This window comes from Natrix helvetica (genome assembly GCF_964273705.1).
Source record: "Natrix helvetica genome assembly, chromosome: 6".
In the NCBI taxonomy this organism is placed as follows: Eukaryota; Metazoa; Chordata; class Lepidosauria; order Squamata; family Natricidae; genus Natrix; species Natrix helvetica.
The window spans coordinates 30,228,359-30,246,001 of record NC_138553.1 but is presented as its reverse complement, the minus strand read 5'-3'; the positions used below and the strand labels follow the sequence as shown (position 1 = coordinate 30,246,001).

Genomic DNA, 17,643 nt, shown 5'->3' with positions numbered 1-17,643 from the left:
ACACTTGGCCAATAAAGAAATCTATTCTATTCCATTCTATTTCTATTATAGCAACGGGATAGGAGCAAGGCTATTCCAATTTTACGTATATCTGTGATACAGGTTTCTAACGTCTTTGTTTTGCGTCTTCAATTTTAACTTAGCTGAATTTCAAGATCAAATAAAACCGGCAGCCAGAATGACAAATCCAATCCGTGAGGCTCATTATACCTTTCGCTGAAGCCACTTTTTTTCGATTTTGTAAACGTTTTGGACTAAAACCTCCTCATCTCCCGGCAGGGAGTCCGAACGTCAAGACAAGCCGAGAAGCGAAAACATGGCTTGAATCTCAGCTTAACTGGGATGAATAAATTACGTGTCTCTGAAGCAGAGACCTATCCGGGAGTCAATGCTTTCTAGCACCTATTTGTATTTTATATGAATAACATCATAAGTTGTTTTTTTAATTACCACAGGAGAAAGATCGCCACTGCACGGAGGAGGGAGGGAGGGAGCAGGAAATGACAGCTATGAATAATGACAGGCGCTCGCTGAGAAAATGGAAAGACTAGCAGGAAACCTACTGGGGGAGAGGGGAGGGGGGAGAGGAGGGGGCGCTACCCCTGCAAGCGAGTCCACGCTGTACTTTCCTATTCTCGCTCTTCGCACGTCCACGTCCCTTTTTTTTTTTTTTTTTGTGCTCCGAAGTCAACAACGCGGACACTTTAAGAGCCCGCGCTTGCGCCCTGCCGGCTTTTTCCCCCCGAGGTGGGTGGGGGCGAAGGAGGCACGGACTCTCCAAGCGGCAGCGAACGTGAAACGGAGGGGTGGCGGTAGGAGGGGGGAGGCTGTTTTTTTTTTTTTTTGGCTCCCTGGTCGCGTGCGTTCGGCGGGGCGGCGCGCGCTAAGGCGAAGACGGCCTGCGCGCGTGCGCCGGCGCATTCCCGTCCCTCGTGCGTGTGCGCGATTCAATCGCTCTGAGCCGCTGTCGCGGGAACGCCGCCGCCGCCAACAGCCCGCCTCAGTCAGTCACTCAGCCAGCCAGCCCTGAGAGAAGGAGAAAGGGAAGGCGAGGGAGCGGGCGGGATTATTATGGGCTGTGGGTGCTGCTGAGGCTGAGGCAAAGATGGAGCTCTCTGCAGTGGGCGAGCGGGTCTTTGCGGCCGAATCCATCATCAAGCGGCGGATCCGAAAGGTGAGTTGCGGGCCGGCGGGGCTCGCCTTGGGGTCGCTGCCGTTGCCACCCTCTCTAACCCGCTGCCCTCCTTTTTCTCCTCCTTTCTCCGCTCTCCCACCCGCCCGTCCTCCCTCCTTTCTGCCCACGTATTTTTGCAGGGACGCATCGAATACCTGGTGAAATGGAAAGGCTGGGCCATCAAGTGAGTTGCTGCCTTCCAGCCTCTCCGCGCGAAGCCCCGTTCCCGCCTCTCGGGGCCTGGCCGGGCTGGCGCTCTGCCTTCCTCTCCTTTCGGAGATCAGACCCAGGGGGCCAATGGGCGGTTGGCTGTCTCCCCTCCTGTCCCCCTTCCACAACCACCACCACCACCCACCCTCCCCTCCGCAAACTCCTCGGTGCACATGAACGCCGTGTCACCCGCTCTGTTCGTCTAAATTCTCTGCAGGTACAGCACTTGGGAACCCGAGGAAAATATCCTAGATTCTCGCTTGATTGTCGCCTTTGAGCAAAAGTGAGTTGAAGTCTTGAAAAATCAGAGGAGGAATCGCTGTGGCTTTATTTCCTGTAGTCAGGAAGTTAATGTGTTTATTTTAGAAGAACGTTCTCTTTTTAATTGTTCGTGTTTGGGATTTTTTTTTAAAAAAGTTTTAATTTCTTTTCCCCACCCTCAACAAGGGAACGTGAGCGTGAGCTTTATGGACCTAAGAAGAGAGGACCTAAGCCTAAAACTTTTCTGCTAAAGGTAACTTCTGTTTAATAACTTGATAGCTGGTTAAGGTTTTTAGCTTCTGTTGTTTAAATATTTAAAAAGGGGAATTGGAAAGGAATAGATAAAAATCAAATGTTATTTGTTCTTCTTTATTATGGTTGAATACAGTCTCTAACTGATAAATCTGACAAACTGTCATTTGTTAAATGCTGTGATCAGTGTGATGACAAAACAGAAGTTTGTTTCACCGAATCCTACATTTAAGTGCCATTGGACTGGCACTGACCAATGGCTATAAGCCATCCTTTTTAATTTGTCAGACCTTTTAAAATTGACCTTATTTTGAATGTGATAGCTATTTGATTTCAAAAAAGCGAAGAAGTTACTCCTAATTATCATTGAAAGAGAGATCATCAGAAAACCACAGATTTTTTAAAATGCCAGTAGAAGTGGTAAATAATTGTTACGTTGTTATCAAGAAAATTACAAAGACATTGTATGCTAGTTTAGGCACTACTGTGAGATGGGCAGCTTTATAAATTTTTAAAAACCAATGGTTTTTTATGGTCTTTATGTTTATTATGGTCATAGATCAGCATAAATTAAAGTCTTTACTACATGTTTGAACATTCACAAGTTATCCCACTGCATGGAGAGAAGCAAGCAGTGGAGTACCACAGGGTTATGACTTGGACCCAGTGTTCTTCAGTATCTTCATAAATGATTTAGATGAAGGAATAGACACTAAGCTGGCAGGAATAGACAAAACCCTTTGCAAAAGGATCTTGACAGACTTGCCCTCTCTAATTTACAACTCTAATTGAGCCCAGAATTTCCATAGTAAATCCTGAGAGTTGTCAAGTCGAGGCACCCATGTGACCAACCTGATTTTATATATATATATTTGTAGCGGTCATTAAGCGAACACAACATCCTTAAGCAAATGCTACAATTGTTCAGCAAATCCATTTATTCCTATGGCATTTTTATGCCAGAAACTGTCTGAAAAAGCCAGAAACTGCCAAAAACCATAAATTGCAGTCATGTGACCCGGGTACACTGCAACTAGCCGTAAAGGTGAACCTGTTGCCAAGTGCCTGAAATGTGGCTATGTGACCATGGGAGGGGAGGGGTTTATAGCACCATAAACCAGTTTTCTGTGTGTGGGATTTTCTAGCTTTTGGGGGATCCATCATAACTTTGAACAGTAAGTGAGAAGTACCTGTAATTGACTTAACCTGAACATTAACTGGATGCCATTACGGTCTTAATTCTATATGCTAATCTGTGGCTTTTCTAGCATAGTATTAAGTAGAGAAGATCTGTCTAAAATATTAATGATTGTTGCTATGTACATTACAATGTTTTTAGGCTCAGAAATAATATTTTTGCAAATCCTGGAAAAATGCATTTCATTACATTGCTTGTTTTTGCATTAGTTGATTCATTTTCAAGTGACTAGGCATCATAATGATTGACACAATCTAGAAGATCATATTTAATCTGTCTATGGGCTGTTCCTAGTCATCCATGGATCAAAGAGTAGATAGATTTTTCTTGATTAAAATCAAAACAGTTTCCAGATCTTACATTTGTAGCAAATTGCCTACTGTAATTTCCTAACAATTTTTATGACAAATAAATTACATTTTAATGGTTAAATATTTTTATTTGAAATACTGTTTTTTGTTTAACAGTGTTTTTATCCAATTTTGACATTATTTCCAACAGATATTAGTATGGTCGCCTAGAGGAACCCCACAGAGAGATAGATGGGCAAATATAATAATAATAATAATAATAATAATAATAATAATAATAATAATAATAATAATAATAATAATAATAATAATAATAACAACTTAATAAATACATAATAAATAAATAAAATTTATATCCTGTCTCTTCTCAAGTGAGTAGTTAAGATCAATGATTTCTTTGGATGGTCTGAAAAAGGATGTGCCCGAAAATTCTAGTGATGTCAGGATATTTATGAACTGTTAATTTTATAAGCCTTTATATTTTTTTTAATTTGGGAAAACTAATTTGTACTATATTGCTAGGTTCAAATGTATGCATCAAAGTTAACTAATCTAGGGTCACTCTTAATTAGTAAACATAAACCCTTGACTCTTTGTGTTCCTTAACATCCTAGTATGCTAAAAAATCAAAATATATTTCATACAGTCCTGTTGGGATTTCCCTGTGTGTAACCATATCATGTTTATGTTAGACTAAGCTTAGGCAAAACTGCCTTGTTGAACTACAAGGAAGCCGTATTAGAAATCCAGAACTCATTCTTCTCTTCATCTTTTTTGGCTTTGTATTTAGAATTGTGTTCCCAACTCTTTAAGGATCCTGGACTTCAGCACATAGAATATATTTTCTTCCAGTCTAACTCTATGTTTTTCATTTTATCCCATCTACTGCAGGCTCGGGCCCAAGCAGAGGCCCTACACATTGGGGATGTACATTTTTCTGTCAAGCCCAGTTCTAGCACAGCCTCACCGAAACTGCACTCCAGTGCTGCAGTACACCGGCTCAAGAAGGACATTCGAAGATGCCACCGTATGTCTCGGCGCCCATTGCCCCGCCCGGATCCACAAAACAGTGGAGTGGGTGGGAGTACTGGTATACGCCCCCCTGTCTCTCCTTTCTCAGAGACCGTACGCATCATCAACCGCAAAGTGAAACCTCGTGAGCCCAAGCGTAGTCGTATTATTCTCAATCTGAAAGTCATTGATAAAAGTGGCAAAGGAGCAAGTGGGGGAGGAAACTTGGCACGCTCTAAGATCCCGTCCCGAAATCGTGTAATTGGTAAGAGCAAGAAGTTTAGTGAGAGCATGCTTCGTAATCAGATCCGCCACATGAAATTTGGAAGCTTCCCTCTGTATAACAAGCCATCTGTTCCAACCCCATTATTAGAGGGAAAGACAGAGGCAGGAGGTTCTCAAGGTGCTTCTTGTGGACTCATGGGCTCTTCTGCCTATGATGCCCGCAGTTCCAGCTCCTCTGACTGCCCCTCACCAGCTCCACACTCCTCATCTGATCCAGATGATTCCCCACCAAAGCTGCTTCCCGAGATTCTAAATCCTACCATTCCTGACTGGCGTGAATCTGAGGTCCTCGATCTGTCAATTCCACCTGAGTCAGCAGTGACCAGTAAGCAGTCACCTTCCAGAGGGAATGGAGTAGGTCAGATCCCATCATCTCCATTGTCTTCTGACCCAGAACAGGAGGCTGGTGATTGGCGACCTGAAATGTCTCCATGCTCTAATGTGGTAGTTACTGATGTCACCAGCAATCTATTAACGGTCACAATCAAGGAATTCTGCAATGCTGAAGATTTTGAAAAAATGGCAGCAGCTGGAGGAGGTTGTGGAGGAGGAGGAGGCAGCAAATAAAGAGGTGTATTCCTCTTTCACAAATGTTGGGAGAGGGGACAAGGAGGCTATGCTGCAAGACCATGCATGATATGAGTGCTTTCTTTCTTTTCTCTCTTCCTTCTCATCTGTTGTTTCTCATTTTGCTTGGAAATTAAGATGATAGAGGAATGAAAATAGATGTGTTTGAAATTCTCCAATGTCACAGCTGTTAGGACTCATGCTGGGAAATAAATTTTCCTCTTGTGCATGTTTGGAGGTCTTCAAAAATTGCATCTTTTTGACAGGAATCTGGTAAATAAGTGCTTGGGAGAATGGTAGGTATATTAAGTGAATGATATATTTTCCCCTCCTGTTCAAAAAACAAAACAAAAAAGTAACCCTTTGGCCAAACTCAAAGTAGGGAGTGAATTGCCACTTTATTCCTGTCACCTTTCCTGTATATTTGTAATTTGACAAGATAATTTGGATTGACAGTATCCAAGGAAAATAACACCATAGTTATTGGAAACTGCTACAGAATTTAGAAACCGTTTCAGAACTTCATAGGGATTGGGTGTGCCTAATCCTGCAGTGCATTTCTGAATGTTGTTCCACTGTGCATGTATTAGAAGTGCAAATAAGGTTGTTCTGTAGCACTTGTAGATGGCTTAGGCCCATTTCCTCTTTTTCATTAGCCTTGAACTATATCTCTAATAGTTCCTGATTGTAATAGATTTTGTATTTTTTTTTTACTGTTAAGCTAAAATTGCTTCAGTCTTATGAAGCTGTTAATCTTATCTTGCATCATTTGTTCTTCTTTACATATCAGATGTATGAGTTTTATTTCAAAACAAAGTGGGGCCTAATAGTCCTTTAGAAAAGTGCATTGAGATGCAACCCACTATTCTTATTTACATTGGTATATTTAGTTATATGTCAGCGAAGTAGGAAAAAGGTGCTTGCTTGTGCTTTTCCTTCTTTCTATTTTTCTCTCGGTAAAAGAGATGGAAGAACATTCATTTCTGCAGTTCCCAAGATTTCAAGTTGCCTGTACAGTTGCCAACCAAAGGTGCTAAGAACATATTGTAAACATTTATTATATGTCTCTTGGTATGTTTGTTGGGAGACAGTGTGTATGTTTAGTGTATGCTTGCCTCTTCCTCCCATCCACCCGCTTGCCATACCTTCCTTTCATTTAATTCATTCTTACTGAAACCTGAGTACTCTGCTTTGTAAACAAATAATGTAGATGCTTTTGCTAGATTGCCTCCACCTCCACCACCTACAACTGTTGGGAACAATGACTCCATATATTGATGACTAACATTTGAAGTATTTCTTCAAATTTCTACTTCATAGTTCTTTTGTCACATGTTCCAGCTTTGATGCAAACTTCTCCCCTATACTATGCCTCCAATTTGTTAGTAGTGGCACATGTGGGTATGTATGCAGTGTTGTCCAGCAAACTATTTATGCATTGTTACATTATGATGGGAAGGATGTGTTTGAGGTAATTCTTAAGGGCTCAACTGCATGCTATGCTGTCACTGAAATAACTAACTCTTGTTCTTAATGGCATGTCTCTTCTCTATGTTCAGTCTGAACAATTATCTTTTAAGATTCTGCTTAGGGATTTTTTTTTTTGTGTTTCATTTTGTTTTGTTCTTTTAAAGTTTATTAACTATATGTGAAGCCTGGTGCTGCAAATACTGTGGCATTTACTGTTTGATTGATAAAGTTTTAAAAAGCAGTTATTTAATTTCATTCTCTCCATTAGAAAGGATTTCTTCACACTTTACTTTACTTTACTTTAATTGGATTTGTTAACCACTCCCTCTCCCCTAAGGGACTCCCCCTATGTTTTCTTTTTAACATTCCTCTCTTTCCTTCAAGGACTTTTCAGAATTCCATTTGTTTATATCCATGCTTAAGAAGAAATCAGAACTTTCTTAGAAAAAAGATTGAGAGCTGAAAAAAGATTGAGAGTCCTATATATATATATCAGTATCTATACATAAATGCCTACCAAAAGCAAAGTTTATGATGTTAAGCATTGTGTTGTTTGTGAAAGTTTTGAGTGCAGGGAATATTGAAGAAATATTCAAGTTTTACTGTTATCCAGCCATGCATTTTCTTTAGTGTCTTTTATTTTATTTTTTTAAGAATGAACTCTACAAGGTGTGCAGGGTTATTACCTCCATGCTCCTCCCACTGATATATAACTCCAAGGCTTTCTGCATGCTTTGGAATTCACTGTTTGTAATTTTTTGTGAAATCAGCAAGACAAGCTGTATCATTGCATTGCCTCAGAAGAATAGGAGGCATTATCATGAGAGTTTATTTTAATGGCTTCAAAGGTGGGTGGGTTGGGCTGGGCTGAGGAAAGAGATATATAATAGGGCGAGAACAGGGAGACTTGTATTAAAAAAGACTTTAAGAGAAAAAATAGAATTATTTTATGAAACTTCAAGAGGAAATATAAGGGTGGTTGAATAGTCAATCATGTTCTACAATTGTTTATTTTTGTGGCATTTTGTTAGAAACAAATTAGATAGCCATTGTAAAAAGGAATTTCAATAGGAAACTCTTCAGATACTTTAGCACATAATTTCTTGGCCCATTTCTCCTTGTTCCCTGGAGTCTCTTGTCACTTTAGTTTCTGTGAGTTTCCATAGAATATGGTTTTTACCTTTCTTAGAGGTATTATGAAAAAAATAGTCATTAACAAACTGGCTGATTTCAACATAAAGCTCCTCCAAATGCATCAAACAGGCTTTGTTTGATTTTATTCCATCCAAAAAGAGATCAACTACTAGAAATAGTGGAGTGTGTGCCTGGAGAAAATGAAAGGAGGAGATGAAGTAATTTTTCCTTTCTCTTTTATGATCATTTTAACATGAAGATATTGGGTATACATTTTATGCACTAAATACTTGCTCAGGAGGTATAGCTGCTTAAAACTAACATATATGTGTTTACTGCCTCTTAAGGCATAAAACCTCCTCCACACACTTGTTCTTTACTATGATAAATAGAAAACAAATAAGGATCTTTTTTTTGTTTTTATAACATGAAAAGTCAAAGGCTGAAACTTCTAGGACTTATCACAAGCTGCTTGAATAGCAATTCCTCGATTGCTATAATTGCCACTGTAGCAATTGTTTAAAAATGAAAAGCAGTAAATTAGAGGTGGAAAAATTATGGTCCAAAAGCTGCAGTGGCCATCCAGCATTTCTTTTGTGGGGCTAAAAATGTGGGCCTTTTTCTTCATTTTAGGTGTTTTAAGGAATGCAATGATTGTTTTAAAATTCAACATACTAATATAGCACCTACTGTACTCCTGAACCACTCTTCTCAAATGGAGCCTAGCCTTTCCCATTTCTGTATGTCACACGTTGCATCTGATGTAGCTCTTGAGTTAATGGAAGTTGTATGCTCCTTCACTATAATGATTATTCCTTAAATCCATTTGGAGTAATAGTATTTGCAGTTAGTAGATTGCCTTGCTTGTGCTGATCACTGGAGATTTAGCCAAAAATATTTAAACAAGTGGTGTTTGAGTAAGAAATCTCTGGCAGGTTGCTATTGAGCCAGTCTGGTAAAATAGAATATGGTGCTAATTGTTGGTTGTATTGCTATTATCTCTTCTATCTCATTACAACCAGCAGACTATTTTAAGAATGGGCTAAGGTTGTGAACTAGAGTAATTAATTCACAGAGGTGTAAGGGGTTTGGGCCAGTTTGATACAAGAAATGCCTGCTGTTTGGAATATAAAATAGCCTCCTAGCAGCTTCTAATTAATTTGGGGGTTCTGTAACATATCAACCTAGTTGCTCTTGCCTCTGTCTCCAGGAGCTAGAACATTTCTTCACATCAGAAAGAATCATCTCCTTTAAGGGCCGGGGGAGACCAGTTATGTGTAATACTGGAATGCAAGATTGTTCTTGCCTTAGATTATTTTCCCCTTCCTAATTTGGCACATGCTCTATAAAAGCAAATTGTGTTGATCTTTTCTGTTAAAAGGAAACCTTGTTCCATGATGCAGTCAAACCACTAGAGGGTAATATAGAGCTATTGTTGTGTTTTAATGATTTGAGCGTTATTACCTTGAATCTTAATTTCTCCTTATATGATAAAGCATAAAAGCCCTTCTATACATACAGCCTGTGCAAAGATGCTGTGTGAGTTGTATGTATATGTTTTCTTTGCATCTGTGCCATGCTTGTGGCCACTTTTGTTATTAGGAGAGTTTGATGGGGTGGGGGTTGAGAAAGAAGACTAGTTTTGCAAATAAAAGGAAAAAAAGAAAAAAGGAAAAGTTCTTTTTTTAAAAAAGAGAAGATTTTTACATACAGAAGAGGATAGAGATTTAAAAATATTAAATGCAGTAATTGCACAAATGTAGTGATATTAGCTGGTCCTTAAAGAAAAGAGTATTTTTACAATTATGAGTGGTAGAGGATGGCATTTAGATAATTTAAATTGGGAAGGAAGAGCAAAGAATGTAAGAAGAGATGCAGCTTCCAAACTGAGGAAGCAAATCCTTATCTTAGAGAAAATTCTTCCTTCTGTTACCCTTAACTTGAAGGAGTAGGGAGAGTGCCTCCTTCCAGAGTTATGAAGCCAGAATTTAGCCTTGTTCTGTTTGTCAGGCGGGACTATGTGGCATTTTATTATTAACTTGTTCATGCAAGTTATCAGTTGTACTTCATGATGATCTGCTGAATTGAATGGGACATGTTGCTGCTTTGTGGTTTTCAGTAAGATCTGGGATCTCTGACAAGCAAGACGTATGTGTGTTTGGTAGTTGTGAAGGAAACATACCCTTATAATCTGGCAAAACGTTCAGTGATAAAGTCAGTTTGTTGATATTGAAGTTGGTACACCAAAAATTCTTTTTCTAATGAAATCCATGTTACATCTTTCGTACTTATATAAGCAGGATTTTTACAAGTGGGTAATAGCTTTCCTACATTAAGAGATATGATCAGGGCCTTCTTGAAGAAAGTAAAACTAAATAAAGCAATTTTCCCATTGGCACAGTCAAAGTGTGTTAGAATTGCAACTCCCAATATTCCCCGTCATTCAGTAGTTACAGTGTGTAAAAAAGTTGGAGAACCACAACATAGGAAAAACTGCACTATACTAATTCTGATGGCTTGGACCAGGGTGATTATTTTCATCCTGAGACATAAGGAAAATGATATGAAAAAGCAAGTATAGCCTTGAAAATCATATATACTGTTAAAATATTTAAGGAAAATATATAATGAAAGGGAAATATGATGCACACAATTCACAATTGTCCAATCACCTATGAAGGGCTGAGTGTAGAAGCTGAGTGTAAATAAGTGCTAGGAAAGAATTCACACAACCCAATGGCAGTATAACATTAATACCTATATTAGATTTTCTATTACAGTCCTTGTAATCTAAATGGGTGACTACCATGTTAGTCATATGGGCAAATACAGATCAGATCATTGATGTGGAAATTATAGGACAGGCATTGGACAAGAATGGGGAAGGGTAGCTGTTCTAGTGTAGTGCTATAGTATTTGTTATAATTTAGATGTTTTTGCTTGCATAGAAATTTGCATTTTTTGCTCTTAATTTTTAATGTCTCATAAACTGCAACAACCGTTAATGGAAAATTGAAATCTACTTAAGAAATATAAGCTGTATTCCCAAGGAAACATACTACTGCTCCCTAATGTATCCAGATTTGTGCCTGTATTTTACAGATAACTATTTTTCATCAGTTCACTCTTAGAAAAGCTTTCTCAGCTATTATTTACTAGTTGAACTATGATATCTTTGCTCACTGAGATTACTATTTCACTCCATACTAATCAAACTTTCTTATACCCTCTGGATAGATAAGACTATACTCTTAACACTGAGAAGGCTTGCAATTCAGCCTATTTGGAGAGCTTGAGACTAGAGAAGGGAATGCTTCTATAGCTATGCAGCACATAGAACTTTCTGTGTCTCTCTTTAAAGTAGCTATATTCTTTCTCAGTATCGTGTGGCAGCTCCCATGATCTTGGGAAAAGACACAGCCACTGTATGATGTTGCAGACAGATATTGTATTCATACTCCTGAGTGTTCTCAGATGCCTTCCAGACATAAATCTAACCACAACACAGCCTTAGGTTGTTGGTTGACTTGATAAATGAAATGGGCTGTGAAAGATTAAAGTATGGCAACAATAAGCCACTCTTCAGATTCTGTGGATCCCTCTCAAGGTGATTTTTTTGTTGTTGTTGCTCAACATCCTGCCCATTTAAAGATTATCTCTCTGTGTATATTATTGTGATCGGTTGTTTTAAATTGGTTTTTAAAATAATGTTAGCTTCCCAGAGCTGCTGCTTATGAGATGGGTGGCTATATAAATTATCTGAAATAAATTACAGAAGAATCATCCCTTTATTTTAATTTATTTTTAACAGGGATGGAATACTAACTGAGTTGAGTGTCAGTGTAAGATTTGTGTTTCTTTTTCTGTTTAGAATAAATTTGATTTCTTTGCTGCATTTCCTGCTGTCCATCTTCTATAAAGCCTAGATTTGGGTTATTAATATGGAGGGGAAAACAAGATAGTGAAGAGAATTCACAAATTGCCCCCGTTGGGGAATTACGTTTATGAAGTAAATGGGAAAATGTTGGGATCCAACAGCTGTAGGATTCCTGTTGGGTCATGGATAAGTAATGTAATAAATTTGGAGTATATTTCTAGTTGGTCAGGTTCCACTACCATCGTGTCTCTGTTCCCACTCCTTGCTTCTTGCCCCAAGGCCTTGCACTGTTTTGCCTGGTGCATTCATGTTCCAGTATTGCTTGCTTTGCTGTTTTTGTGACTGTCTGCTGATGGTGCAAAGCTGGGATATTTTCAGTATAAATATATGTACTATGTATATATAAATAAATAATCCTCCACTTAACCCTCCACCAAGCTTTGTGATAAAAAAGACAGCTTGGGCCAGTAGTATGATCATAATTTTGAGAACTAGGAATACCTAGTTGTGGTCTAAAAGAATGCTGTGACTTATAAGCTGTTTAGTTTTATTTTCGAGATCTCCTTTTTCTCTAGCTGAAATTGGTTTTAAGAGGAAAAGGAGAAACTTGCTGTTCTCAGTGCTTATAAACACTTCTGAATACTTATACTTCCATTTAATATTTCCCTAATTAAATATTAGCTTTCACTTAATTTACAGATTGAGAATCCTAAGCGATGAAGTTGGGATTGGAAAATTCTCCTTCCCCACATGGCTTTTTTTCATCTTGATGCAATCTCTAATCTGACCTACCGGTATATATGATCTGTTTTTATTGGCTTAAAGATTATTTATCAGTGTTACCTTTGAATGATTAAATGACGTTAAAAACATGAAACTGCCTTACACTGTGTTGTTAGCTGTTTATTCAGTCTGGCTGAGTACTGATTATACTTATGGGCATGACCTCTGTGAGACAGAGATTTCAATAGGCGATTCTTGAGACTGAGCTTAAGCTTGCATTCCACAAAATGTGTTGCTATTAAGCTACAGGCTTTCCAATATAATATGTATATCCCTTTGCTTATACCAAGTCCTGAATATTTTTTGTACTATATACTTTGAGGGAACTTCTAAAACTCAAAGGTAGATGAAGTTATACTGCATCTATGTATCTTGACTTGACATTGACATAGAATCAAAATTCCAAACTTCTCCAAGTTTGGAATTTTGCAGTTGGTAAATTGTACAATTGATATTCAACATCTAAACATCTTGGATTATTTAAATTACTTTTTAAATTGCTAACTGTAAGCAACGTTTGAGGGGAAAATGTCAAAATTAGTTCTTAGCAGAATTCTGAGTAATTATAGCGTATTTTCAGTGTCATGTATTATTTTTAGGGAGGAGGGTGCACAAGGTTTCAGATTCAAAATATTTTAAGTATGAAATAATTCTGAACATTCCAGAGGTATTTTGAAATCAGTGTGAGCTCTTTGATGCTCAAGATTTATTCCTTGACTTTGAAATGGTTTCAGCTCAAAATAATTCTGGAATAGTTCAGGTAATCCATTTTAAACTTGAAATAACTCTTGTGAATTTGAAACTCAGTGTTTCAAGCCCTTATTTGTTATAAATATGTGCAATTGTTCTTAATTTGTATAACTTAGAATCCTGCAAACTCTAGACTACTTTTTTGTGAAATTTCATTTGCATACATACCTTTAAGTGTTCTTTGGATGAATATGTACACATGCGCGCACATAAGATCATTGAAATGCATAAGGCTTAGTTAAGGAAAAATAATTGCTGAATAAAACCAATGCAATCTCAGTTACTGTATATTATGGAAATGTAATAGTTATGGTATTAGGAAAACTAAATTACTCTAGGGATTGACAGATGCAACTTACAGCATCTTCATTATCAGTCCTGCAGAGAGTTCTTGTCCAACAACATCTGAAAAGCCATTTTTCCTACAGTTGATAATAGCAATTGCTCATTTAAGTACAAAAATTCTACAGTGCTCAGATAAATCCTTTAGGATTTACCTGGTTGCATTCTTTTTTTTTTCAGTAGAGTAGATAATTTTTTTCCTATGCGTGAATTTTTCTAAATATTACAGTTAAAATGTTGACAAGGAAGAAGCATGCCCCAGAGATGTCTGGTTCCTGAATCTCGTACTTTCCTAATGAGTGGCCCTTATCTGGCACTTGCCTCATAAGAGCTGCAAAGGACATCTGAACAGGCATCACATTTTTTGCTTGTGAAGATAGAAGACAGCTGCAGTGCAGTTTTACTTACAGTACTTACCAGAAAGAGTACTTTAGGAGAAAGAGACCACATCTAGTATTATATGAATAGGCAAGACAGAGAAGTAAGAGAAAACCAAGGAGTATACATTTTTTAAAATAAGGTTTGCAGTGGACAGTAAATTATTGTTTAGAGGTGAAGCTGCTTGGGAGATTATTGTAAATGTTTCCTTTGATTGAATTCATTCAGATCATTTAGAACCATGAAAAACCTGGTTCCTGGTTTATATAGCACTTAAAAATATTGTAAGCACATAATTTAAACTCTGCATTATCATATTGGCAAACTTTTTATGTCATGTTAAAGGATCCCCCTTTATCTAAGAATGCTTCCCCATTCCCCAGATTGTTTCTGTCAAATAATCAAGTAGTCCTACTTGTAGGAATGACTTGTAGCCACGAATATTTATTATTCAGAAGACAACAGAGAGCCTGTTAAGATTCTTTAATTTTGCAGCATTTGGAAATAGTTATATGTATTTACTTGTTTTGTTATAGTTTGAGGCACTTCAACAAATAGGAAATTTTCCATGTTTCATATTTGATTGTCAGGAAAGCACTCCCTGTTTCTGCTGCATTATCACTGTTCTATCAAGTTAGATAAATATTACAATTATCTATATCTGTCCTTGCAGTTAGTAATGGGAGACAGTCCTGTGGTGTTTATAGGACCTTATCAGAAATAAGGTAGATACTCTATAATTTGATAACAAAGAGGTTTTTACAACTGCATCACTCAAGTTCAATTCTAAATAGTCACTTTGGAGCATATAAGAGCAGGAATGTAGCACTTATCTGCATTTCTTTAAAGCTGCCATATCATCTCAGTGATGTACTGGTGCTTCAAAGATCTGTAGGGAGAGAGATTATGTTTTCACTCTCACGTTCTCCAAAATACTCCAAAAATGAGTCTGAATACTGCAAGCCCTAATAATTTTAAATCCAAGAGTTTGCAGGTCCCGAAATGCGGAAAAAATAAAAATAAAAAAATATTTAAAAATGCAGGAATAAATTGATGGAAAATATGTAATTATTTTCAAGGGGACAACTACCATATTTTTCGGAGTGTAAGATGCACCTTTTTCCCTCAAAAAAGAGGCTGAAAATCTGGGTGTGTCTTATACACTGAGTACAGTATATTTTGCCTCCCAAAACTCTGCCCCCTTCACCAAAATGGCCATGCATAGCTTTTAGAAGGCTTTCAGAGAGCTCGTGGGGGCTGGGGAGGGAGGAAATGAGCGAAAAACAGCCCATGTTTTGCCCCCCAGCCCGCAGCAGCACTCTATAAACTTCCTAAAGGCTATCCATGCCCTTTTTTTTTTTTGACAAAAAACGGGCCTGTTTTCACAAAGAAGGGACCATTTTTTGCTCGTTTTTGCCCCTACCCCACCCCCCAGGAGCACTCTACAAGCCTCCTATTGGCTATTCATGCCCTTTTTTTGACAAAAAAAAAAAACAAACAGGCCCGTTTTTCATGAGGTTTGCAGAGTGCAAAAACTTTTTTTAAAATTTTCCTCTTCAAAACCTTGCTGCATCTTATACTCCGGTGCGTCTTAAACTCTGAAAAATATGGTAAGTACATCAGATTTTCTTCATAATCTTAGTGCTATCACACAGAGATTAACATAACTAACAGCTCTTGTGACGTTCCTAATGTTTTATTCTTCCTAAATTCTGGAATGTTATATCCAAACCGCTTGAAATATATCTCACAATATGTCCTACTGGTCCTATTCAAGGAAAATCCCGTACTTTCACATGAACAATTACAGAGTGGCATAGAATTGATGCTTATTCCTTTATTGCATACATTTTTAGGCTTCCCAAGACCAAGTCTCAATCTTGCCAAAATTGATGCTCGTATAGGATGAAATCTCTAAGAGAATTAATGGATTTGTGGTCCTTAATAATACGTAAGAGTTTTGTAACTTGTCTGAAGTATTAATGTGGGCCTTACAAATGTTCAGATATTCGAGTGAATATGCATACGCTTGGGCATTTAGTTTTTACAAAGTTGAGACCTTATGGTCAAGAGCAAGCTAAAGTTTAAATTTATTAAGTTCTTACCTCTTGGCATACAAATAGGCTTTAAAAACAAGAGCTATATATCTGATGACTATTTTGTATTATGAGAAAAATGCATTTAATGAAACAGTTGTACACGAATTAAATGTTATCTAATACTATGTTGTCTTAATTACTTTTTAAATATAGTGTTTGCATTTGCTTGGTTGCTTTTTAAAATCCAGTGTTCAACTGGCTAAACTAGAGTGGATTGCTGGGAAGCATTATACAGTGGGTGATTTAATCATCCATTGACATTTTTATTAGAGAAGGGGATTGTTTCGAGTTTGCGGTGAGGGGAAGTAATGCTAATTATTCTTGTATCATTGTACATTTGTTCTTTCTGTTGCTCTTGAATATTGTACCAATGCCAGAACTGGGGAATTAAGAAGAAAAACCCCAATAAATTGTTACATTCCAAGCTATCTGTCTCAATTTTATGTTCAATCATCTTATGTTGCTACACCAAAGACAGATCTGATCTCTTGATTTCACTGATTATCTTCTAGCAAAATCGGTCTCTGCTACAGTCAATACTCTATAGGCATTGTACTTCAATATACATATAATTATTTTGCCTATAGCCACTTCATTAGCATTAATGGCAATTGTTTTTCCCTTCTCTTCCTCTGTCTTTTGAAACAATAACAGATTTCATTTGCTTTGTTTGCAAATTTTATTATTTTCAAAACACTCAGAAGTATCCACTACCTTTTTAATCACATTGATTTGGATGGATTATAAAATTCTACATCTAAAAATATAGAAGAAGTAAGATATTTCAACCAAGGATGTCCTTATTGTATTGATTATGTGTCATAAGGCTACAGCTGTGTATAGAAAAAGGAAAATTCATCTCAAATTTTACTTGTTTCTCTTCAAAGTTTATTCTCCTGAACACCCTATTTCCATGATAGCGAACTGTGATGATAGGGACTGCTCTGGAGGATGAGGAAGACTCTGGGGGGTGTTTGGAGTCAGAGCAGGAACTAGAGAGGCCTATTGGCCACCAGGTGACATCTGAGTCAGGGAGCAGTGAAGAGGAACAGAGGGAGGTTGTCCCTAATGTGCATGTGCGTAGAGCTGAGAGGAGAAAGGAACAGCTGTGGAGAAGACGTCATAGAAGGAAGTAGGGACAGCTGGCTAAGGTTGTGGCCCCTCCCAAAGAGTTTATAGGTGGAGCGACGGGAGGGGAATCTTTGCAGGAAACAATAGTCCATTTTACTAGCCGTTGAGAAAGCATTCCGTAAATCTAATCTTGGTTTCTTGAAGATAGCTCTAGGCTCCTAGCCAAGGGGTGGTTTTATCTCTGTAATTAGTCGTGGCAGACAGCCAAGCCTGTGTCTGCATATTTATTAGAATCACAGGACAGAACAGTGAACATATGGCACGTGTCCCACAGGTGACACACAGAGCCCTCTGCGGGCACGCAAGCTATCGCCCCAGCTCAACTCCACTCCGTGTGCGCCGCCTCCTGACCAGCTGGTCTTCGGGTCTCTGCCACTCATGGGTGGGGGCGGGCCGCATGAAGGAGAAAT

General features: G+C 38.0%; 1 protein-coding gene and 1 long non-coding RNA gene across 3 annotated transcripts; one reads left to right on the top strand and one right to left on the bottom strand.

Moving 5' to 3' along the window:
• Positions 1 to 231: 231 nt before the first annotated feature.
• On the top strand, positions 232 to 6,746 carry CBX6 (chromobox 6). 2 transcript variants are annotated; one of them, XM_081958542.1, is made up of 5 exons: positions 232 to 1,174; positions 1,315 to 1,358; positions 1,602 to 1,667; positions 1,832 to 1,898; positions 4,352 to 6,746. In XM_081958542.1, exons 1-5 carry the CDS (start codon positions 1,106 to 1,108, stop codon positions 5,267 to 5,269), a joined length of 1,164 nt encoding a protein of 387 aa, XP_081814668.1. In that variant the 5' UTR covers positions 232 to 1,105; the 3' UTR covers positions 5,270 to 6,746. The 2 variants fall into 2 exon arrangements, with proteins under 2 accessions (XP_081814668.1, XP_081814667.1); XM_081958541.1 differs by having other exon boundaries at positions 233 to 1,174; positions 4,298 to 6,746.
• A 136-nt stretch (positions 6,747 to 6,882) lies between these two features.
• Positions 6,883 to 16,953, bottom strand: LOC309394881. Its single transcript, XR_014175809.1, has 2 exons — positions 7,081 to 16,953; positions 6,883 to 7,028 (listed from the first exon to the last, which is right to left on the bottom strand). It is a non-coding gene; the product is annotated as an uncharacterized lncRNA (long non-coding RNA).
• Between the last annotated feature and the right edge of the window lie 690 nt (positions 16,954 to 17,643).

Bases quoted from the DNA above. Each gene is read 5' to 3' on its own strand.
- CBX6 (XM_081958541.1), top strand. From the start codon at position 1,106: ATGGAGCTCTCTGCAGTGGGCGAGCGGGTCTTTGCGGCCGAATCCATC. The intron at 1,359-1,601 runs GTGAGTTGCTGC...AATTCTCTGCAG, and splicing joins TGGAAAGGCTGGGCCATCAA to GTACAGCACTTGGGAACCCG. The intron at 1,899-4,297 runs GTAACTTCTGTT...CATCTACTGCAG, and splicing joins CTAAAACTTTTCTGCTAAAG to GCTCGGGCCCAAGCAGAGGC.